A 23672-nucleotide genomic window follows, 5' to 3' on the forward strand; every position below is an offset into this window, starting at 1 on the left:
ACTACTGCCTCTTAGTACATAAAGAGCTATAGTTTTACATTAAATGTATATAACATACTTAACTAATCTGCTAAAGATGGACATATGGCAATTTCTGCTGTTACCAATGATATACAATAAACCTTTGTGCATTAAGAAAAGAGTCTACTTGTGGTATTTGCTCCCCACATCTGCCATGAGGACCAGGAGCTACGAGTAGAGCTGTGATACTTGACTTTGGGAATCAGACCTGGCCAACCCCACCACATGACCTAGAGCAAGTCCCTTCCCTCTCTGAGCCCCAGATTCTTCATCTGCAGCAGAGATCATGCAAACAGACCGAGAAGGGTTTCTGTGAGGATTACATGGACGGGTACAGCTACAGCACTTGCACAGTGCCCAGCATGGATGGAGAACTGAAGAGACATGAGCTGTCACTCACGGATCCCTGAGCCTCCTGGGCCACCTGGGACATTCAGGCCCTGTCTCTGGCTTGGACTCTGGGCCTGGGGTTTGTCCTCAATCAGATCATAACCCTCTGCATTCATTACTTTCTTCCTTCCTAAACAGCCAGTGAGTCTGGAAACAGGCTGTGGAAGGACCAAAGCCTTCTGGAGATGAAGACCTCCAGACTCCATGTCTGCCCGTGGGTCTCTGGACTGGGCCTGAAGAATAGGGCCTGCAGGCGTGAGCAAGGGATGGCTCCCAAACATACCCGGGGATTCTGAGCTCATCAGCGAGGCCCCTAAGGCCTGCCCAGCCTATAACTCCAGCCTCACCCCTGGCCACTGCACAGTGCAGCCACATGATCTCTCCCTCTTCCCATTACACATACCCCAGCCTCCCAGCACGCTCTGCCTTCTGCCTGGGATACTCTCCCCACGCCCCTCCTTCCAAGAGCCCATTCCTTGCCTAACTCCTAGTAGTCTTCTAGGCCCTGCTAACATGTCACCATCTCCAGGAAGCCCTCCTGAACCACCTTGCCACAAGCTGTGCAATCACCACCAAGAAAAAGATTGGCCTTGCAGCTACAATAGAACAGAAAAGTGCTGGGGGAGGAAGGTTGGGCCACAACTGCAGAGAGAGATGGCCTAGCATCAGGAGCCAGGTGCACCCTGCTTGGGGAACCGTGGACGCCCAGCCAGAAGGGCAGCACCTGCCCTCAGTGCAGAGACTGACTGAGGTTTCAGCAGGAGAATCACTTTACAATGTCTGGGTGGGGAAGAACATCTTAAATAAAACAGGAAAAAGCTAAGCATATAAGATATGAATAGCCTGACCTGTGGTGGCACAGTGGAGAAAGCGTCGACCTGGAACACTGAAGTCGCTGGTTCAAAACCCTGCACTGTCTGGTCAGGGATATATGGGAGTTGATGCTTCCTGCTCCTCCCCCCTTTCTCTCTCTCTCTCTCTCTCTCTCTCTCTCTCTCTCCTCTCTAAAGTGAATAAATAAATAAAAATAAAAATAAAAAAACATTATAAAAAAAGAGATGAATAAATTTGACAACAAACCAATAGAGTTTCTGTGCATTAAGATGCTAACTAAAAGAAGATATTTGCCATACCAAACTTACAAAAGAAAAGGTTCATTTTTTAAAATGGGTAAAAAATTTAAAAATAATAAATGGGCATTTCAGAGAAAGAAAACAAAAATAGACAATGAAGACATGAAAAGTTGCTCAACCCATCTGTTATCAGGAAAATGCATATTAAAATCATAGTAATATACCATTTTCACAATAAAATCTTAAAATTGAAACACGACCAGGTGTTCAGGAGGTTGAGAGCTCTCATGTGTTGCAGATGGCAGTGTCGACAAGTAGGAATAGAAAACAATTTTGAATGACCTGATACAGTGAAACATGCATAGACCCAAAGTCCAGCAATTCTCCTCAGGAGAGACCCCAAAAACCCTCTTGCAGAGAAAAACCAAAAGACAAATAAGAGAATATTCTTATCAACATTATTTGCAATAGCAAATATCTGGAAACAATTCAAATAATAATAAACCCGTAACAATAAAATAGATAATAAACCACATGATACTACGCAACAATAAAAATGATCAAATATACCCACCTTTATTATATGAGTGGATCTCAATATCCTAATAATGAGTAAAAAAAAAAAGCAATCACAAAAGCATACAGAAGAGTTATTCCATGTAGTTAAGGTTCACAAACAAGCCAACCCAAGCAACATGTATTTTGGTATTTCTTTATATGACAAATTATAAAGAAAGGAAAGGAACTGGCAAGAACACAATCAAGATACCCAGGTTGTCCCCTAGGTGGGGCGTCTTTGCATTTTTTAAACTGGCCTGGGTTTGAGGGAGTTCATTATATTATCATTCTTTTAATCTAACCTATACATTGTCATCATGTGTAACTTCTAAGTTTTCAAAATAATTTATAAACTAGCTCCAATAGACAATGTCGAGTCATGCAGAGCCCTGCACTTTTGTTGCTGAGGAACTCCAGCAGCCAGTCCACCCCTGGACTGCCAGCTGGCCCAGAGACTGAGGTGGAGATGCTACTGAGGGAGAGTCCAGGGTCCTGACCTCACAGCCCAGCCCTGTGCTACTTTAGCCAAATTACTCTGCCCATCTGTTTCTTCATATACAAAGAATGTATAACAAAATACTTGTACATGGTAGGAATTTAGTGGCTATTTGCTGAATGAATGAGTCAATAGTTTCTAAAACCTCACAGCAGCTCCACCACTCATCCAAATGTATTTAGGAGGAGAAGTTGTGGCTGCAGCTGCTAGCACACATAGCCTCCACCAACACAGAATGAATATCCCAAGATTTTTCTTAAGTGACAAGTCAGAAAGTTCTGTTTGATCCAAACTTTTGGTATTTGACTATTGCAGATTTTCTGTCCCAAATGTCAGCTTCTCTTCTATTTTTCCTTTCACTGTCATAACAAGCATACAAGTATTTTTCAATAGAATTTTACCAAATGAAACACCTTTGCATTTTGTAAACCTTATACATACAAACTCCTTTCTCACATCTCAGCCAAGTTCCATCTCAGGGCCCAATGCTGTTACTTCCCTGACCCTGGACTCCTGACTCACATGCCCAGTGCTCAGGTTGCACCCAGGGTAGGGCACTTCTGGGCTTAAAGGAAAGCTGAAGGACAAGTGTAAGAATCAGGCCTCACCCAGCAAGGTTGGAACCTTACATATGACATTCACTAAAGTGACCCACCTCGCTAGCCTAGGGCATGCCAAGTCCATTCCCAACCACCACCCTTCCTTCTTGGCATCAACTCTGCCTAGCTGGGAACAGGAGAGGGAAGCCGGGGCTTAGCAAGCCCCAGGTTACAGGAACAGGATGGTGCCCTGACTAAACAGGGGTCCCCAAACTTTTTACACAGGGGGCCAGTTCACTGTCCCTCAGACCGTTGGAGGGCCACCACATACAGTGCTTCTCTCACTGACCACCAATGAAAGAGGTGCCCCTTCCAGAAGTGCGGTGGGGCCAGATAAATTGCCTCAGGGGGCCACATGCGGCCCACAGGTCGGGCTGTAGTTTGGGGACACCTGAAAGCCAAGTGGGTCAGCACCAAGGACAGCAACATCCAACTGAACTTGCGCGGGCCCCTCCCCTGCACCACAGATGCCTCACAGAGCAGTCACAGCGTTTTCCATCACCACTTACATACAGCCTCAGAATTCTTCCCAATGCAGTATTCACATCTCAGCCAAATGCCTACAGTGGTCCACCAGAGGACAGCTACTAGTCATCCTGCATCTTTATGGAATTACTAATATAGGCCAGTCTGGTTGAAAACTAACTTCAGCCCTACCAAAGGGAACAAAAGTGTGGGTATCGGAAGAGAGGGGCTCACCCACCTTTTGAGTTGACTGAAAGTTCTGTGTGAGAGAGCAGAGGGGGCCCTGGCCGGTTGGCTCAGTGGTAGAGCGTCGGCCTGGCGTGCAGAAGTCCCGGGTTCGATTCCCGGCCAGGGTACACAGGAGAAGCGCCCATCTGCTTCTCCACCCCTCCCCCTCTCCTTCCTCTCTGTCTCTCTCTTCCCCTCCCACAGCCAAGGCTACATTGGAGCAAAGATGGTCCGGGCACTGGGGATGGCTCCTCGGCCTCTGCCCCAGGCACTAGAGTGGCTCTGGTCGCAACAGAGCGACGCCCCAGAGGGGCAGAGCATTGCCCCCTGGTGGGCAGAGCGTCGCCCCCTGCTGGGCATGCCGGTTGGATGCCAGGTGGATCCCGGTCAGGCGCATGCGGGAGTCTGTCTGACTGTCTCTCCCCGTTTCCGGCTTCAGAAAAATACAGAAAAAAAAAAGAGAGAGAGAGAGAGCAGAGGGGAGGGGTGAGAGAGTGCCTACAGAATGAAACAAACATCTGTTTGCTAACCCACCTCCCTACATCAGAGGTCAGATTACCAGTGCCCTCGTCCCCCACCCCCATTCCTACTTTTTTATGTGCTAAAATTGTTTGAAAATTCTACATGCTCGTATATGAGTTGATTCATTTACACAGTGACAATTTCTCAGGGCTTACCTGCACCAGGCACCATGCTAAGCAGCAGAAGCACACAAGTGAATAGCAATAGCCCCACCTCATCTGGAGCTAACAGTGTGGTGTGGGAGTGCAGTGTTCATACAAGATTAGCCCTAAGGAGAGTGTTGGGACAAGCTGGGAGCAAGCCACAAGAAGGGCAGTGTGTCTGATGACAGCACGTCACCAAGGAGCCAGCTCCACAGAACAGGGAGGAGGCTCAGAGAGGCGGGGTTCCGGGTTCCCTTCCATGAGGACTTGATTCTTGAGCTGAGGAGGGGTAAGGGGTGTAATAAGAAAACAGAGTTTGAACAGGTGCCATTTAGTCTGCAGGAATTACAGGAGCCCAGACAGGGTGAAGAGATGACCCCTACCTTGTATGGTTGAGGTTCCCACCAAAACCACCTCAAAACCTTTGGGAGAACCAGGGCTTAAAGAGCTTCTCTAGGTCAGTGAAGAAGGGGATCAAAGGAGCCAGAAGTCAGGTGGGAAGGGCCTGCAGACAGAGGACCACAGCCCTCTCCAGCCACAGCCAAGTCCACACTGACCACGGGTCAGTCTCAGAGCAGACAGCAGGGTTGAACCACTGACACAAAGGGTCCTCAGAGGAAGACTGGTCCCCTGAGAGATACCATGTGGGCCCCACAGAGCTGTGGCATGGTCTCCAACTCCTCCCCAGGACGAGAGATTAAGAGGGGGTGGGAGGCCAAGTTCTGGACAGAGTACAGTTCAGGTTTCCAGCGTCTGGGGCCACCCTGCCCCATCACTGCTTCATCTTTATTTCAGCACAGTAACTGACCTTTCAATCCCTCCTGGAAGTCTCCAAACAGCATGTTTGCTCGAGAGCGGAGGACAGCACTCCAGTCTCGGAGCAGCGAAGCGTTTAGGCAAACGCAAAGATATGCCGGCTTCTCTTCTTAGTTACATTCTTGGCAAAGGAATTATTTCACCAGGAGACAAGTTGGGACTTTCAAAGGTCCATGCACTCCATTCCGGCCCAGCTGTGGGGTTGCCAACCCTCACTGATCCCCCATACCCTTTAAAGACACATAACGTGGTAGCCGTGGCTATAAAAGGGTAGCATGGGGACCCTTGGGAGGAAGCTGTTCTGTACCCCTGCAGTAGGGTCACATGAATCTATGCATGATAAGACTACACAGAAGGGAAGACACACATCCACTACATGTAAACTGGAGCCCAGGAGCAAGCCCCATGCGTTGCGTCCATGCCAAATTCTGCTTGTGATCCTGTGTGACAGTTATGAACAATGTTGCCATTGGGGAACCTGGGTGAATGACGCATGGGCTCTCTCTGAATTTGTTTCTCACAATTATATGTGAATCTCAATTACATAAGAAGACCTGAAGTTATTTCTCCAAAGCTGATCTTTCTGGTTTTGAACAAGCAAGTTATGGTTTTCACATGGCAGGCATTCAAGGAAGCCACGTCCAGCCACGCCCGGTGACCTGAGACCCACAACCCAGAGTGACTCCATGACACTCAGGCCATTCCTCCCCCTGACATTGGCCCAAGACACCAAAACTAAGGGCTGATCAGGGTGGAGGGCAGAAGGAGCTGGGAAGGCTGAGCAATCGGCCAATGTGATGAACAATCTTTGGAGAGGAGGCTCCTGGGAGGACCTCCGCGAGCTGGCCTCACCACCACCTGTGTGTAGCCCTTCAGATCCCTGCCAGCAGTTTATTAATATTTTGTTGAAAACTCTAAGATGATTCAAATTTCAGCTGTCATGATAAAGTGGTGTTGCTAGGCAACTTTAGTGCCTGTCTACAGACCTGTTTTCACAGCTCTTACCCGACTCGTGAAGCTCAAGGTTGGGCCCTACCACCTGAGACCCACTCAGCCCAGACGACTACCACCTTCCACGCCCTCCACACCAGCTCAGAAGCACTTGGCTACCACGCACAATGACCCAGCACCCAGCTGCGCCTCCACTGGAGCCCTGAAGTGGCCCCTGCCCCTCAACTCACCATACTCGCTGTCATAGAACATGACGAACTTCTGCCAACGCAGTTCTGTCACCAGCCTGAGCATGACATCGTTGAGGCGCACAGGTGGTCGTGAGGCCAACGTGTAGGCCTCACCATCAGGACTGGGGTTCAGGTGGCAGGCAGTGCGTGGTGACCCCCCTGGGTTGCGCTGGACAAAGAGGTGTGGAATGTGCATCGCATCTGTGAGGGACTGCAGGGCGTTGGCGGATGCACAGCCGGTGGACGTGACCAAAGCCAGAATCCCCTGGGTCATGAGGTCACAGGCTGGAAAAAAGAGGGAAGACAGAGGAAGGGGTCAGCATGGGGTGATGCTGCACTGCTTCAATCCGCATGGCCCAGGCCTAGCAGCTTACACATGGGGCCCCAAGAAACAGCATCTGTCTCCAGAGACCAAGAACTCATCTCAGCCTAGGCCAGCACTCTCACACACAGTCACTGATACCCTCAGTGATCCTGCCAGCTAGATGGCTTGTACCCATTTAACAAGATAGGAAAACAAAGGTCAGGAGAGGAGAAAGTATTTGCCCTAGGCTATTCAAGGAGGGATGGCAGAATAGGGACCCAGTCAACATCTTCTGGGATACCCATCAAAGCTGCTAAATCAGCCATCCTATTTTCTACCTGGACTCTCACCACCTTAAGAGCCGAGAACTCTTTTATTTGGGGGGGGGGGGATGAGAAGCATCAACTCATAGTTGCTGCACCTTAGTTGTTCATTGATTGCTTTCTCATATGTGCCTTGATGGGGGGGGGGGGGCTCTAGCCGAGCCAGTGACCCCTTGCTTAAGCCAGTGACCTGGGGCTCAAATCAGCAACCTTGGTCTTCAAGCCAGTGACCTTTGGGCTCAAGCCAGCAACCATGAGATCATGTCTATGATCCCACTCTCAAGCCAGAGACCCCACACTCAAGCTGGTGAGCCTCAGCTCAAGCTGGTGGCCTTGGGGTTTTGAATCTGGTTCCTCAGTGTCCCAGGTTGACACTCTATCCACTGCACAACCACTGGTCAGGCAGAACTCATTTTTTTTTAATCTGTGCATCCCCAAGGTCAAGCCCAGGCCAAGAAAATACTGGGTATTCTTCAATTTGGGGCTGAACTGAACTGATTGGGACTGAAGGGAATGAATTCAGGGAGACACTTACCCAGAGGACCCAGGTTATTGGTGTAAAAAAAAACGAGAGAGAGACAGACAGAACCCTAGGTCTTCCAGGCAAGTCCACTTGATTCATATCATAAATTACTGGGTCAAACCCAGGATGAAGCTGTTGGTTCCAGAAGCCCAGAATTATGCAAAAGCCACTTGACAATAACAAAAGAAGATGCTCCCCACTGAGGGCAGCTACTGCCTGTGGCACAGGAGGACACAAGGAGGCACCACAGCCCTTTCCAGGGTGGTGGCACTCACCTTTTTTGGGAGTCTTCCTGTCCCCACAAGGGATGCTCCTTTTAGCCACACACCTGTACCTTTTGGGGACATCAGACCAATTAAGAGAAATATACACCTCGCCATACTAGAACCATGGCACTAGTTTGGAAGCAATGTTTGTCTGTAGCGCTTCATGGGATGGCAAGAATGTGGGAAAGGAGCTGCAGTTTCAAAGCCCAGCCTGTGTATGTCAGCAGGCCGTCTGCTGCAAATGGCCAGCTTTCTAACAACTTTGACAGTTCAGTTTTCCGTGGAGAGCCCCTGGGTTTGTGTAATGCCTCAGACAAGGCTGGGGGAAGGAGTCGAGGAGCAGAGGAGGCACCCCCAAAGACAGGTAGTGGGAGGCTGGGAAGTGCAGGAAGGGGAGACCACCCCCATGCTATCAGATAGCTGCTCCCCCCTGAGAACGCCCGCATTGCACAATCAGGACATTAACTCAAATGCCACCATGCTCCCTGCTGACCCCTCGGCCTCCAAACATGAGGCCTAGGGTGGGACAATTAAACAATAGACTCTCAAACGTCTCTCTCGGGAATCATGCAGCCACCAGATGCTCTGCCCTCCCATCCAGGCTTTACACTGCAGAGCTCTCTCTTATACAGAAATCCCACCATACCATGCTGCGTTCAAAGTCCTTTGGTGGCTCCCAAAGAGCTCTGGGGATAGAGTCAAACTTCTCAGAGCAGCCCTCTAGGTCCCCGAGATGAGCAGCCACACCCTGCTCACATGCCCCTGCCCGCTATGCCCCAACCAAGTGCCCAACTTTTGGCCCCTGGAACTCTGTCATATTTGCTGTTGCCTCTCAAACCTCATACTCACTCATGTTTCAAGACTCAGACACAGCCCTGGCTGGTGGCTTTGTGAATAGAGCATCATCCTGGCACATGGATGTCCCAGGTTCAATTCCCAGTCAGGGCACACAGGAGAACTGACCATCTGTTTCTCCTCCTTCTATCTCTCCCTTCTTTCCCTCTGCCCCTCTCACAGCTAATGGCTCTACTGGCTCAAGTGTCAGTCTCAGGCACTGAAGATAGCTCGGCTGGTCCTTGCAAATCAGCCACAGGCACTAAAAATAACTCAGTACTCGAGTATTGGCCCCAGAAAGGGTTGCTGGGTGAATCCCAGTCAGGGCACATGCAGGAGTCCATCTCACTATCTCCCCTTCTCTTACCTAAAAAAAAGATTCAGACACTACATCTATGTCCCAAGACTGCTTAAGGGCCCCTTGTTCAGTGCTCCCTCTGTGCTGACACTTCCCTTCTCCATCTCTCCTCCTTGACCTCAAGCTCCAGAGAACAAGGGCCATGCCCGTTCTGCTCGCCGTCCTTCCCCAGACATGCAACGTGTCCGGCACATGGCAGTTAGTAAAGACTAGTGCGAAAAGACCGCAAGCCTGATGGTTTCGTGCCCTCTAGACAACAATTCCACGTTGTATCCTACCCAAATGATGGAAATGGCTTTATATCCAGAAACATTCAAAGGACACTTACCCATACTCTTGAAATATCACTAACAATTGAAAAGACACAAATAGACGAGGGGTGTGAAAGTGCTCTATTTGCTGAAAACATGCACGACCTTTAAACCTATTCACAAAGCTACAATAACATGAGAAAGTGCTGGTTGTAAACATTATGTGAGAATAATATGCAATTGTACATATCTTATAATATTAAGTAAATAAAACAAAACTCACAAGAAAAAGACCAGCAGGAAATTTTGCAAAATGTTAAAAGCAATTGCCCTTCAGAAGAGGCCTAGAAATGGTCTTCCTTCTTTTCTGTATCTTGCTAAAATTCCATGCCATGAACAGGTAAGTCCTTTTGGAAAGGGAAATAATCTTCCAGAAATGAATATGTATGAAGCTATATAAAAGGAGGGACCATTTCTTGAGAATTTTCTCTGTGCCAAATATTCTGTCAAGTACTTTATATATACTGCTCACAAAAATTAGGGGATATTTCAAAATTAATATGAAGCGATACAAAAAAAAGAAGCATTTGATTTTTTTATTAAACAAGAACATCAGAAAAGCAAACAAGTCAAAGAAAGTTGTTCGATTATGCAAATGAGATGCAAAACCAACTTTTATTTCCTTGGTGAAAATGCACTGTACAAAAGGCTGAAAGTACTGGAGTATCTGCACGTTCCCTGATCCCCTAATTTTTGTGAGCAGTGTGTGTGTGTGTGTGTGAATTCACATTGTTCTCGTGACACCCATGTCATGCAGAATAGGTGTCATTGCATCCATTGTCCACGTATCAAGTTATGAGATATGTCCACACAACCAATGAGGGACAGGGCTACACTGAGATGCCATCCAATCTAAACACACTTCTGAGACATGCCTAAGTGACAAAACCAGGACACGAAATTACACACTCACCAGGATTATAACTAGGTAAGAAGCATGCATACAAAAAGGCAAGAGAAAACATTAAGAGCTAAGGTCCTGATATAAACAGATCTCTCTCTCTCTCTCTCTTCCCTTGCACATACTCTTTCATAAGATACAATACACTGAATGCATTTACAACTTGAAAAAAGTACACTTACAAAATACACTACATCACTGGGGCATAAAGTTATCCAGGAACTCGAGCTCTGGTCCCAGCTCAGGACACCAAAGAAAGCACTCTCACTGTGGCCATCACTGGATCCCAGATCTCTGTTGCCCACTCTGCCTGGTTCCTTCCCAGATCACCACCTGATTTTTGATGGCAAGCCCTGTGCCCACTCCAATACACTGGGTTCTAAAGCCACTAAATGTCTCTGAGCCTTAGTTTCCTCATCTGGGCATGCATCCCTCTGTGCCTATGGACTGCTCCTTCCCTCCTGCCTCTTTCCTACACACACTCAGCACACCCCTATTTGCAAACCACGGCACTAAGCCCGGTGGGGGGAGGACACAGATCAGGATGACCAGGGGTCCCATCTTCGATCTACCAAGGAGAGAGACCTCACCACTCAGCCTGTGAGAGAGAAGAGCAGAAGCTCCCTGGGGTCCAGGGGAGGGAGAACTCGTATGAGGTTGGCACTTCCTCAAAGGAAGAGGAAGACTTAGGCCAGCAGAGATGAGAAAGCAGTATGATAAGGGCGAGTATGAAAACACAGACAGTGGGGACATGCACAGGGAACAGACACGTCCTGCCTGGTCACCCTGCCCCACCACTGCGGGCACCCAGAGACACCAGCTTCCTGGCTGGACCCAGGCTCCCAGGAACAGCAGATGTAGCTCAGGAATCTCATGGCTCCGGTCTGGGTCCCTCCGGTCAGCAGCCATGTGGCCGTGGGTATGTCTCCTTTCTGAGCCTCTGGTTTCTATTAAATGAGGATAAGAATCTCTACCCAGCAGAGCACTATGAGAGCACAACTTAATGTGGACCCCAAGTGACAACTTCACACTGGGCACCAAAAAGATACTAAATCAATATCAGTGTCCTGCCCATCTCCTTGAGCACCCCGCCTCCCCACCAAGGTCCCCACCCAAGTCATGCCCAGGATCCCAAGAAACAATAGTTACCACAGCCCTCCCCACGGAGGTGGGCACCACCGACCCGTCCTACAGCCCCCTGCAGCCCCACACAAGCGCCTCAAGCTGATGGCCTCAGTGAACAGGGCAGCTAATTAGGGCTGAAAGCCACTCCCAGGCGTTGATGGAGAAGCCCAACGCAAGTCGATCTCCAATCCACTGTGAATGGACTGCTAATTGGGGCACTGTTGAAATGATGGTTTTTTAGAGGTTCCTAACATAAAAATAATAAGATCAAAATACATCAGATCAAAGCCAAATCAGCTATTAGCTCAATCAAGGTTGTGTGCTCATTCCCAGGACAGGGCATTACATAACTCACATCCTGGTTGTGAAGAGAGGCTGAGCCCAAGGCGGGGGGTCCGAAGGTCTGGGTCTGAATCCTGGAACCTGCCATGGACACTGGGCGGGGCCTCAGGCGAGTCCCTGGGCCTTCTGTGTTTCTTCTGTCTGGTAAAGAGGATGGCTCCTATTTCACAAGGCTTTGTGCATAAAGAACCATTCACATAGCCTGGCATGTAATAGGAATGTAGAAGTCACCACTGCTATTCGCCTCTCTGGTGTAGAGGTGTCTTTGCAACTCACTAGAAGATAACAGCCTTTGCTGTAATTCTTTGCCGCGGTATCACATGGTCATGAAGCTGATCCCTCTTGATTATAACAACGCAGATGGATTGATAATGGCTCCCTAAGAATGGCTCATCAGCTGGAAAGTAAAAGCAGAGATGAATTGTAACAAGCAACTTCAAGCCCCGTTACCAGGCTCAGTGACCTAGGAAAGCAGGGAGTCGCTCAGTGACTTCCCGGATAGTGAGAAAAAAGAGGCTGCTCAGACCTCAGGGTTGAGGCCACTCAAGAGGGTTCATGGGGCTCGGCCAGCATTCCCAGACAGCCCCACAATCACAATCCCAGTGTCCCCTGAGATGTCAGCACCCCACTGGTCCAGACCTGCCCAGACACAGAACTGTCAGGGTGAGATGTGCCAGGCATAGCACCAGCCCCATCACAAGACAGACGGAGTCTCCATGACTTCCTGACCCCTTGTGAGAAAACAGAAGCACAGAGGGCAGGCTGCATGGTCAGCGCCACACAATGAGAGAGCAAATGGCAAAGAGAGCCTCAGAACCAGAGGACCAGTCCCTCCATAGGCAGTCCCAGGAGGACATGGTGGCCAGCAGGGGACAAAGCGCAGGGTCCCATGGGGAATCTATCCAACCCTTCCCTGGAGAGAAACTCCTGGGGAAGCCCCACACATAGAGTGGCCCTGGGGCAGGAGCCCGCAAGCAGAAACAAGGTCCCTCCCCACTGAGGGCAAATCCTCAGCTCATCAAGTTCCCTTGCTGCAGGGGGAACTGGGGATGAGACGAGTGCCCCAACACTGAAGTTACACTGGCACCACTCCTGATCCATGCCCAGGCTTCTTGAACCCCATGAGGATTTCTGGAACATTCTAGGGCCATGGCTGGGGGGAATACACCCTAGAAGGCTTACCCTAGAAGAGACACACAACTTCTGGTGCCTCCACCCGGAAGTGATGCTAGCCACACCCAAGCCCGCCCTCCCCTCCACCAGGTGCGTGGACACACCACGCCCTGAGGCACATCCACAGCCACTCCTCCTGGAGGAGCACACACGGCCCCTGAATGTGCGACACCTACCCAGGCAGCCCTTCAACTTGATGTGCTAATAGCCTTTGGGTAGTTGGAAGAACAGGACTTTTTAAGATGGACAGAGCAAGAGAGGACACTCCACCTGGGGAGAAGCAGCCTAGTAGAGATAGATGCCCTCCACCCAAAGAAGCCTGGCGAGGCTCCGCTGGGCTCAGCATGCAGTGGCAGGGGAGCCAGGCTCTGGGCAGCCCCGGGCTCGGCCCTGCCCGCAGAGGGCGGCCTCTCTCTGCGGGGCTCTGGCAGGGCAGCACCAGGCGTGCCAGCACCTCCGCCCGCCCCACCAGCAGGCTCCCACCCTGCTCGGTACTCCCAACAATCTTACCAGCTGCCGCACTCACACTCCCGACACCCTCAGTACCCGCACTCTTCCTCTCCTTCTCTAAGTCGGCCCTGGCTTTATTAATATTTGAATTCTGACAGCTAATGCTTTAAATTAAGGTAGCATTTATAAATACTTTATAGTCGATGAATAATTGACTAAATTTAGTATTGTCATAATTCAGAGTAAATTATTGACCAATAGAGAATAAATGTTTTTCATGTTTTATTAAGGTGCTTAAAAAATAAACAAAACTATAAAATGGGGGGGGAGAGGGGGACAGAGTGATACAAAGGCCAGTGCTAGAGAGCTGTTCCAGCAGGGCGCTGACCTCCAAAAGGCCCCCCTGAGGGAAGGGTCGGGGGCCTCCTGTCCCCTCCCCCCCGAGCACAGGACAGTATTGACAAGCATCCTGTCCTGTAGATGCTTTGTTTAAGTAACTCTCACCAACTTCTTGCTGCTCTGACTGCCTGTCCCTTGCTCAGTTAGTCTCTGTCCACTGCCATTACAGTCACTCTTCTGCAGATCCCCCCCCCCCGGCTCCCCTCTCTCACCTTGGGTAGCCCAGCTGGTGAAATCCCCACCCAAAATCAACCTGTGCTGGGTCAGCCTGCCCAACCACTTCTCTGTGTCTGGGAGCAAGCAGAGCAGAGTCAGAGACACAGCTGGCAACATAGGGACCCAGCAAAGCTATGTCACTAACCTCAACAGGGCCTCCACCTGGCTGTTCCTCTCACACCTCGCCACCACGTCCCTTCCTTGTTGTTCTCTCAACACTCTGGGGCTTTTCCCCCAAGCTCTTCAACTATTGACCTTGCTCATTCTTCATAGAGGACTTCACCCCACTTTTTACCAGCAGATCCTCACACCTACCTGGCATTTGTGCTAAAAGCTTCTGTCTCAGGCAAGGTCCTGCTCATAAGCTTTGGGTGCATTCACCTCCTGCTTTCTCCTAAACCCAGACCCAGACCCCTCACTACATCCTCTCTCAATGGGATCATCAACCTTCCTTGTACATCTGACCCAACCCTTTAAAAGTTAGACCCCAGCCCTGCTGATGATTCCATAGTTGTCACTCCAGCCACAGCCCTCCCCTGGGCTCCTCAACCCCGTTAGGGGGTCTCCTCTGGTGAGTCCACTAGCAACTCACACTTAGCATGTCAATGCTGAGCTTTCTAAGTGTGTTCCTGTCCCTCCTGATCTGCCAGTCTCAGTAAAAGGGCACCCCATTCCCCTACTGCTCTTAACCCTTCTCTCTCCCTGACTATCTGTACCCAAGTCATCTCCAAGTCCTGGATGTTGTGTCTTCAAACTGTATCTCAGATCTGTCCGCTTTCTTCCCTCTCCCACCGCCATCACATTGGTCTAAAACTCTAGCACCTCCCCAATGGGCCCCCACACGCCCAACCTCCCCTTGATAACACATACGCCACCCGTTTGACATGTCACAGTGAAGCAGCTGTCATGAAACACCAACTGGAGGTGCTGTCCCTGCGTAGTCACACCCATGCCCTGTGCTCCCGGAGACCGGCCTTTGGGCAGTGCCTAAGACACCCCAAGTTCCTGCCACTTCTGGGTCCACTCACTTGCTTCCCCACTGCCTGCAATGCTCCTTCCACAGTTGTCTGACTACATCTCCCCATTCCACAGTTTTGTGGGTAACCATCACTCTCTCAAGAGGAACTTCCATAACCCCAATCTGCCCTTGCCTTCCTCTGCCCACACCACACTCAATGATGTTCGCAGTTGTGAACTACACTGCCTCTGGGCGGTCATCTCATACCCTGAGCCATGAGTCCATGAGCAGAAGCACCTGCACACTGCTCACCCTCCCAATCCCTGGCCCAGGGCTCAGCTTGGCATTACATAGCAACAAACTACTTAACACCCCAAACAACTCAACAAGACAAGCACTCCTGCTGTACCTGTTTCAGGAGAGAAACACAGAACTTTCAAACTCACCAAGGTCCCCAGATGCTCATCCTTCTGCAAGTGAAGCCATCCCACAAAGTAAAGAAGGGCAGTTTCTTAAAGTCAACCCTCCACTCTAAAAATATCACCAAGAGTTCAGAGGATGCCCAGGAGACAGCAGGCAAGAGGTCTGGCCTCCAGCAGTGCCTGGCAGGAGTCTCTCCTGGAACACCTCCAGCCTGAGGGCCTCCACCCCCCACCGGCCTCAGGGCCAGCCCAGCCTGGGACGCCCATGGGAGCAGGGAGCAAGGTCCCACTGGATGGCCAACCCTAGCCTGAGCAGGAGGACTCTGGTGCGGGCAGGATGCGCAGAGCCAAGCAGTAGGTGGGGCAGAGCCGGAGGCTCTGTGCTGGTCTCTGGGGTCTCATCCGTATGCCAATTAATGAATCAAAACTGATTCTGCTCCCACAGACTGGAAACTCGGGGAACCCTTGCTGGGTGGGATCTTGCTCGCTTATTTATAGTTTCCCAGCTCCTCGTTAATACGTTCCCATCTCTGCCAATGGCACGCCAGGCTTCCAGGACAGGAGTCCCAGAGCAACCCACACTGTGACAGTGAAGTCAGGACAGTGACAAGTCCTAGGAGACCTGAAGGACCTCGAAAGCAGCCACGTACCCAGGGGCCTACTGCAACACTCTCGGCTCCCTGAGTCCAGACATCTCCTCCTGGGCTCCCCTCCAGCTGCCGCTATGCCGCCCGCTATGCCTGTGCCTATCCCTTATCAGCACACTACTCTCCACGCCTCCAGTTCTTCCTTCTCAACCCACTCTACAGACCCAAGGCCAGCAACACACGTGCCCCCAAAAGACTCCCCATGCTCCCCCCACCGCCTGGGAGTCAGCTGATGAGGTTCCCCCACCAAACCTCAACTCCACACACCAGCATTGCCCTGGTCCATTTCCCAACTTTCATGTGCCCCCCATGTTCTTCATTCATGTCACCATGCCCACAACCTACGCCCTCTCTCCCTGGTAAAACTGACTTCCCCAAAGAGACCAAGCCCCACACCTGTACCTTGGCTTGCAGTCTCCACCCTGGACTGAGCACTGACCCATGGATGTCTGCCTCCTAAGATCTCAGCACCCCATCCCTCCTGCACCAGGAGATGAGTGTAGCAGGAGCAAGCATCAGCTCTCAGCCAGTGCCCCTTCCAGGAAGCACTGGAGGGCATGGAAACAGCACCCAACTCCAGCGCCGAGGCCAGCTCCAAGCCCTGGCATGAACCCTGCAGCCTGGCCTGCCAGCAGGCTTCCAGAAGGCAATCTAGGCTCAAGGTGCAAAGCAGGGGTCCTGGAGGTTCTGTTGCATCAAGTGCATCAAGCCCAAATCACTACACCTGTGTTCCCTGCTGGGTTCACCCTGCTATCCCCTCAGCATTGGCCAGACCCCTTTCAAGAGCCTGTCCCTCTACCAAAGGCCTTTTTCACCCAGCCAGGACCACACAGGCCATGCTTCTGTGGTCCCCTCCTTTACACATGATTGCAGCTCAGTGTCATTGTCTGTTTGTGGGTCTCAGCCACCCCCTGGACTAAGCTCCCTAAGGGCCTCTCTATCCCTAGCTCCCAGCCTAGGACTGGACCGCCAGATGCATCAGGGGAGCAGGCAACAATAGGGTAATGTTAGGTGAACAGAATGTTCACCCCAGTCCACCCCCCTCCACTGGGGCAGCCTGAGATAGCTGCTCTCAACGGGCAAGCCTTAGGCAATAACTCATCAGTGCCCTGTGGGTTTGTCTCGGGGGAGAGCATCTGCAGGGACACCCACACACACCTCAGTCCCCCTCCAACTGCCTGGGAAGATTGAGCATGAGTAGATCCAACCCTCTGCATCGTCCCTGGCCTGTCACCTGGTGAGGACCAGGACTGAAGAACTGACTTGAAGCCCTCCCAATGGGCAGGGATAGCCCACCTTCAAGGGGAGCATGGCACCACTGAACTCCCAATTCTGAACTCTACTAGCCCAGAGGAGCTCCCACTCCAGGCTGCCACCTTCCCTGATTCCATGACTGGGAGAGCTGCACCCATTCCCCAGATGTGAGCCTTGAGCTCAACACTGCCAGCTGCACGATGTCCCTCAAATGAGGTCCTTGGGCTGCCAACCTCTCTTCTGGTGCCTACTTTGCTTGAGGTGAGCAGCATCACCCAGGATTCGTGGTGGCCAACTAACCTAGTTACACCACCCAGGTCCTGCTGTGTTCTTCGCAGCCTTGTCATGGTCCTTGTGTGTAGAAATCCAAGCATGCTGGTGTCCACACAGCTGTGGTCCAAACCCACAGCTGACTGACCAGAACAATGAGGGGAATGTGGTCCCACAAACTCCTGACACATCTCTTCCAAACAAATTCTGTCCATCCAGCCACTGATGTTCCTCCAGGGACATCAGTGGAGGTGGCAATCATGAAACCCAAGCCCCATCCTGTCATTTAGCATCCAGGAGCCACGGCTGGTCACTATGAGAACATCAGTGTCTTATTTTCTTAAATGGGAGGAGGGCAGGGAAGAATAGGCCACTGCACCCGCATTACACACAGGCATTAAACTAAAGCCTCTGTTGCCAAATGCATACTGAATCAATTCTAGGATGCTAATTTCTACCCCTCTGGGAGTATCTGATTCATGCAGTCATCATACATCCCCTTATCAAGTGCTTAGCACCCTTCTTCCCAGCTTCTGTTAAACTGAAACACTTATCAGCACAGAGGATGTCCAGTCCCATGCAGAAGGTGGCAAGCTGCTGTCCAGCCCTCCGGGGGCTTCCACAGAAAGAAAGAACGTGCCCTCTCCCTCCCAGAGAGACGGAGCAGCCGGGAGTGAGAGGACATGTTCTGACGCTGCACTGTCTGCACTGAGATCCCTGGCCCGTGTTCTACAGCCGCCTGTGGCCACGGGCCAGTCATTTCTTCCCCGTGCTCTGCCTCAAAAATGGGCTTACCCAGTGATTTTCAAACATAATAAATAGTCGACCCTTGAACAACACATGTCAGAACAGCACAGGTCCACTTCCATGTGGATTTTTTTTCAATAAACACTTGCACTGTTTTCCACCCGCAGTTGGGAATCCTCACATGTGAAGGGCTGACCACATGCACCAACCGACCCCATTTTATTTGGGGAACTGGAGAGTCCTTAGCTTGGGGATTCACAAAAGCACTGAAACCACTCCTGGAACTACTAAATTTTGGGGGAGTCAAGGTACATGCGGATATTCAACTGTACAGGGGATTGGTGCCCCTATGTGCCATGTTGTTCAGGGTCAACTGTACATTTAACCAAGAAAAAAAAAAAGACCCCACAGCACCAACCTCATACTAACGGGATACTAACAGGAATCAAAGGAGTTAGAATCCAGGAAGCACTCTGGGCACCACACAGTTAATGCACTAACTGATCATCTACTGCATAAGGAATTAGCTAAGACCAGAGAAAATGCAGCCTGGCCAGGCTCAAAGACACAGGGAAACCCAGAACCTGGCCAGGGCAGCGAGGCCTGAGCTAAACAGTCAGTGCTGGGCACACCCAAGGCCGCCCTCTGCCCTGTGCGCACGTCCAGCAGGGTGCCCAGGAGCCACTCTGCTGGCGAGGGGTGGGTGGGGCCAACACCCAGCCTGGATTCTACCCACCAACGCCCACAGCTGCTTTGCTCATTTACCCATAGATTTCTAACATATCATCACCCTAACAGCCATCACAACACCCCCAGTCTCCAGATTGTAGACACGGTGCTTGTAGAAGCAGCAGCTGTCCCTGCGCCCAGCAGCCACCTCATAAGAGTCTGTTAAGAACAGGAAAGTGGATGGTGCAGATGCTGGCCTTACCCCCAAAGGCAGCCTTCCCAGCTGGGCCAGCCTTGCAACCCAAGGAAATGGAGGCAAACCCCTCAGAACACAGGCGTGGCCACACCACCTTGACCATTCAGGGCAGCACTGCTGAGCCCAATTCAGAGACGGCTCACCCCAAGATCAGTGAGAAAGAGCCCTACCAGCCCAGGACATTACCCATCCCAGTTCCCAGGTGGTTTGGAGCAGATGGGAAGAGAAATCAGAAATCTCCCACAGTCTGCAGGGACAAGAAGGGATTTCTGCCAGTGATAATGAAAAATTTCACAGTAGCAGATGCTTGGAGAAAATTAAAAAACAATACAGCAAAATTCACAAGCCAGAGAACTTAAGAGAAACCTGGTTTGTGGGGGTCAATTTTGCCAGTGGCACCTTTTGAGACATGAGACTGGGAGCAAGGTCTCCCCACCAATTATCAAGTTGCTCCCCTGAGCGCCCATAAACCTCTCCAAGCACCTAGCCAAGGTTCATTCTGGGACCATGGAAAGGATGCAGATGTGGCCCCAGGCCCCAGAAACGCCATCCAGAGAGGGAGCTAGGGTGGGGGTCATTATGAGGTTCACTGTCCACAGAGGGATGTCAGGCAGGAGTGTGGGCAAGTGGTCATGTGGCCTGGAATGCCAATGGGGCTTCACAAAACAGCTGATGCTGGGGCACAATGTAGATAAAAAGGGGACCATAAGAAAAAGGGCAACCAAGTTAGCAGCGCGACATGAGCCAAGACACACACATGGCATTTGTGGATCTGCCAGTGCTGGGCCATTGATGTCAGGGTAAGGGAGCACAGGAGGGTGGCTGAATGGCAGAATTCTTGCCTACATGATCACATGATCACCTTGGAGGCTGGGAGGGGTCCTGAGCACACGTGACATCTGCTCAGAGCTTGGCTTTGGAAATGTGGTCCCAGTGAGGACACAGCAAGAGGACAGGATGCCTGAGCTGACTTCTGGGAGCACCTGGAACAGGGAGTGCAGGAGCGATCGCCCATCACCTGGTGGCATGTGCTACCCTTACACTCCATGGCCTGGCTGCCTCTACAGGCCTAGGAGGGGTCACCATATCCCCCTGTACTGAAGCAATAACCAAGGCTTAGAAATGTGAGGTCTCTTGCCAGGTGTGACCCAGGCCCCAGCAAACAATCATGAGTTAGGCCAAGAACTCAGGCCTTCCAAGGGGCACAAGCTGCCCAAGCCTAGACTAAGCACCCAAAGGAGAGGGCAGGACAAGAACCAGTGCTCGGGCACAGCAAGATCGTGATGGAGTAGGTGGACGTACCAACTTCCACCTCCCAGAACCAAAGTGGATTACAACTTAATTTAAGAACATTCACCTAAAAAAAACCAACTTTGGACTAAACTAAGAGGACTCTTTAAACAAGGATCACTGAAAAAGCCACACTGAGACTAGTAGGAAAAGCAGAAATGCGGAGAGGGCTGCCCAGCTCCCGGGAGCAATCGGCAGCCCAGAGGGACTCGCATGGTGGGAGGGGAGTTTAGCAGAGAGGGGAGGGTCCTGAGTCCCAGGAACGAAGACCCAGCCTGCAGCCCCAGAGCCTACAGAGGCATATGGACAGTATTTAGCTGCAAAACAAGCCAGAATACTGTTTGTGAGAGACAGATTTCTCAGACCCAGGATTCATCTTAAAGGGTCCGTGCAGAAAACCTTTTTCACAACCACTCACCGGGGGCTCTGAGGGACTTGAAGAGCTGAGAGAACTGGAGTAGCAAGAAGAGAGTGTAATCTAGGAGGCACAGGAAGAAACACTTTGAGGGACAGCCACCCTAACCCCTTAGCTGAGTCACTCCCCAAATCTGAAGTGAATATTTTTCCTAGAACCAGCAATACCAGCAAAGGAAAGCAGGTCACCAGCCAAACAAAAGTTCTCCTGCTGGAGTCAGAGCAAAGAATAGCTTAGAAGCAGGGAGCCATCAGGGATACAGTATTGAGTGCTAAGGTCTGAGCTGCATCGCCACCCCCACACTGCTGAGTGCTCGTGGGAGAGCGGGTGGCGGAGGGACACAGGAGTGCGGTACCATCGGCAGGGGTGGAAGCTGGGGCCAGCAGCGACTGAGGCCTGGGCACAAGTGTAGTCCCGCCCGGCAGGGGCAGAGGCCAGGGGCTGGCCACAGGTTTGGAAAGGGCACATGAAAGCGGTCTAATCCACAGTTGCGGGCTAGGCACGCGAGAGTGGTCCCACCTGCAGTCCCGCCCGCAGTGGCAAGGCAAAAGCCAGACAACCTACTGAGACTTGCGGCTGGGCACAGGAGTGCAACCCCGCTGGCAGGGCCAAGGATTGTGGTTCCAGCTCGATAGTGCAGTCCCGCCCATGGGGGTGGGGCAAGGGCTGGGGGCTGGCCAAGGCTTGCAGCCAGGATGCAGGAGCGCAGTCCCATCAGTGGGGGCGGGGTGGAGGCAAGGGACCAGCCAAGGCCTGCAGCACAAACACGTGAATGCAGTCCCAACCGTGGGGGTGGGGAGAAGGCTGGGGGCTGGCCAGGGCTAGCAGCCCAGGTGCATGAGCACAGTCCCACCCTTGGGAGTGGTACAGAGGCCAGCTGGTCAAGGTTTGCAGCCAAGGAATGTGAACGCAGTCCCACCCATGAAGGCAAGTCAGAAGCCTCAGTGACAGCTGCAGCAGGCTGGTGCCGGAAATGCCCATGCCCAAATGCCAGAGGTAGTGGCAGAGGCGGTGACTGGCCTACAGACATACCACACCTAGAAAATACAGAGGTCACACCCATTGGGCTTTTGTGGCCACACCCTTCTCATACACAGACAAAATGGGAAGGCAGAGAAATGCAACCCAAATGAATCAACAAGAGAAATCCCCAGAGAAAAACCTGAATGAGATGGAAATAACCCAATTACCAGATGCAGAGTTTAAAATAATGATTGTCAGGAGGTAGAACCAAGATGGCAGCGGAGTAGGCAGACATACAGACTCCCAGCTCATACCACCAAACTGGACCACAAATTAATTTAGGAACAACAGTGTGAAAAACCAACTATGTATTAAAAGAACAGGTCTCAAAAACTAAGGAGCAAAAAAGAAGCCACACCGAACCTGGTAGGGAGTGCCGAGGCATGGTGGGTCTCCCCTGCTTCCAGGAATGAAGGTGGGGTGAGACTGAGAGCCCAGAAGGGCTCTTATTACAAGAAGAAGGGTGTAGAATATTGCTCACAGCCACTTGCCTGGGAACCTGGGAACAAGGTGTGCTGAGAGGACTGGCTTGTCTTCCAAAAGGAAAGTGGGGAGAGAGAGATGGTGATGGGCAGAGGAATGCATGGAATGACCTGAGAAGCTGACTCATCCAGTGTGGAGGTGGCCATAGCTGAGGGAGGAGTTGAACCCTCAACAAAGCACAAGCCTAAAGTGGTTCTGGGTGACCCACCTCCAGAAAGCTCTCCAGCTCCAATCAGAGCAACAAGACACAGCTGAAAACAGGAAGTGATGAGTAGAAGCAGTAACTCAGGTCTCCATGGAGATCTGAGATACACCTCTTCCTACTGAAACAGAGAAAGCATCTCACCCCAGGAGAGAAGCTAGCAGATGGAGCCTTCAGAGTCTCAGGTTACACCCACCGCATTCCTGCATACAGCTCCAAATAAGCCCCCTGTGAGATCAGTAAACAAGACTACCACTAAGTTAAAAAAAAAAAAATCAAGACTTCAAATAGGCTCTACTAGGTAAGAAGATCACAGCTGGAAGAAGCCTACAAGTCATAGAGAATAATGGGTAGGCAGAGAAGCATAAGTCATATGCTTCAACAAGATAAATTCTCTGATAAAGTCTTGGATGAATCAGAAGTAATCAAATTACTGGATGCAGACTATAAAATAATGATATTTAGGATGATTAAAGATCTCAAAGCTACAAAGGATGAACTTAATAAACACTTCAGTAAAGAAATTAAAAGCATCAAAAAGGACATGGAAATCATAAAGAAGAACCAGACAGAAATGACAAAAACAATATCAGAAATGAAGACTACAATGGAAGGAATTAAAAGCAGGCTGGATGAAGCAGAGGATCGAATCAGCAACTTAGAGGACAAGATAAGTGAAAGCACGAAAGTGGAGCAGCAAAGAGAAAAGAAACTGAAAAAATCTGAGGAAACTCTAAGAGAGCTCTTTGACAATCTAAAAAAACAATATCCGCATCATAGGGATTCCTGAAGAACAAGAGAAAGAACAAGGGTTAGAGACTTTCTTCAATAAAATCATAGCTGAAAACTTCCCTAAATTGATGCAGGAAAAACTCTCACAAGTTCAAGAAGCACAGAGAATTCCATTAAAGAGAAACCAAAAAAAAATCTACACCAAGACACATCATAATTAAAATACCAAAGCTAAGAGATAAAGAGAAAATATTAAAAGCTGCTAGAGAAAAAAAGGCTATCACCTA

General features: G+C 50.7%; 1 protein-coding gene across 2 annotated transcripts in view; it reads right to left on the reverse strand.

Annotated features, from left to right (window-relative positions):
• Positions 1-23672, reverse strand: part of GRID1 (glutamate ionotropic receptor delta type subunit 1) — an 840295-nt gene that overhangs the window by 656352 nt on the left and 160271 nt on the right. Inside the window, exon 3 of one of the 2 annotated variants that reach the window (XM_066349530.1) lies at positions 6493-6777. The exons of the other annotated variant lie outside the window; for it this stretch is intronic. Within the exon in view, the coding sequence (XP_066205627.1) occupies positions 6493-6777 (285 nt within the window). The remainder of the gene's footprint in view (positions 1-6492; positions 6778-23672) is intronic. 2 annotated transcript variants of the gene reach the window in all.

The sequence above is a fragment of the Saccopteryx leptura genome, chromosome 9 (genome assembly GCF_036850995.1).
Source record: "Saccopteryx leptura isolate mSacLep1 chromosome 9, mSacLep1_pri_phased_curated, whole genome shotgun sequence".
Taxonomy (NCBI): Eukaryota; Metazoa; Chordata; class Mammalia; order Chiroptera; family Emballonuridae; genus Saccopteryx; species Saccopteryx leptura.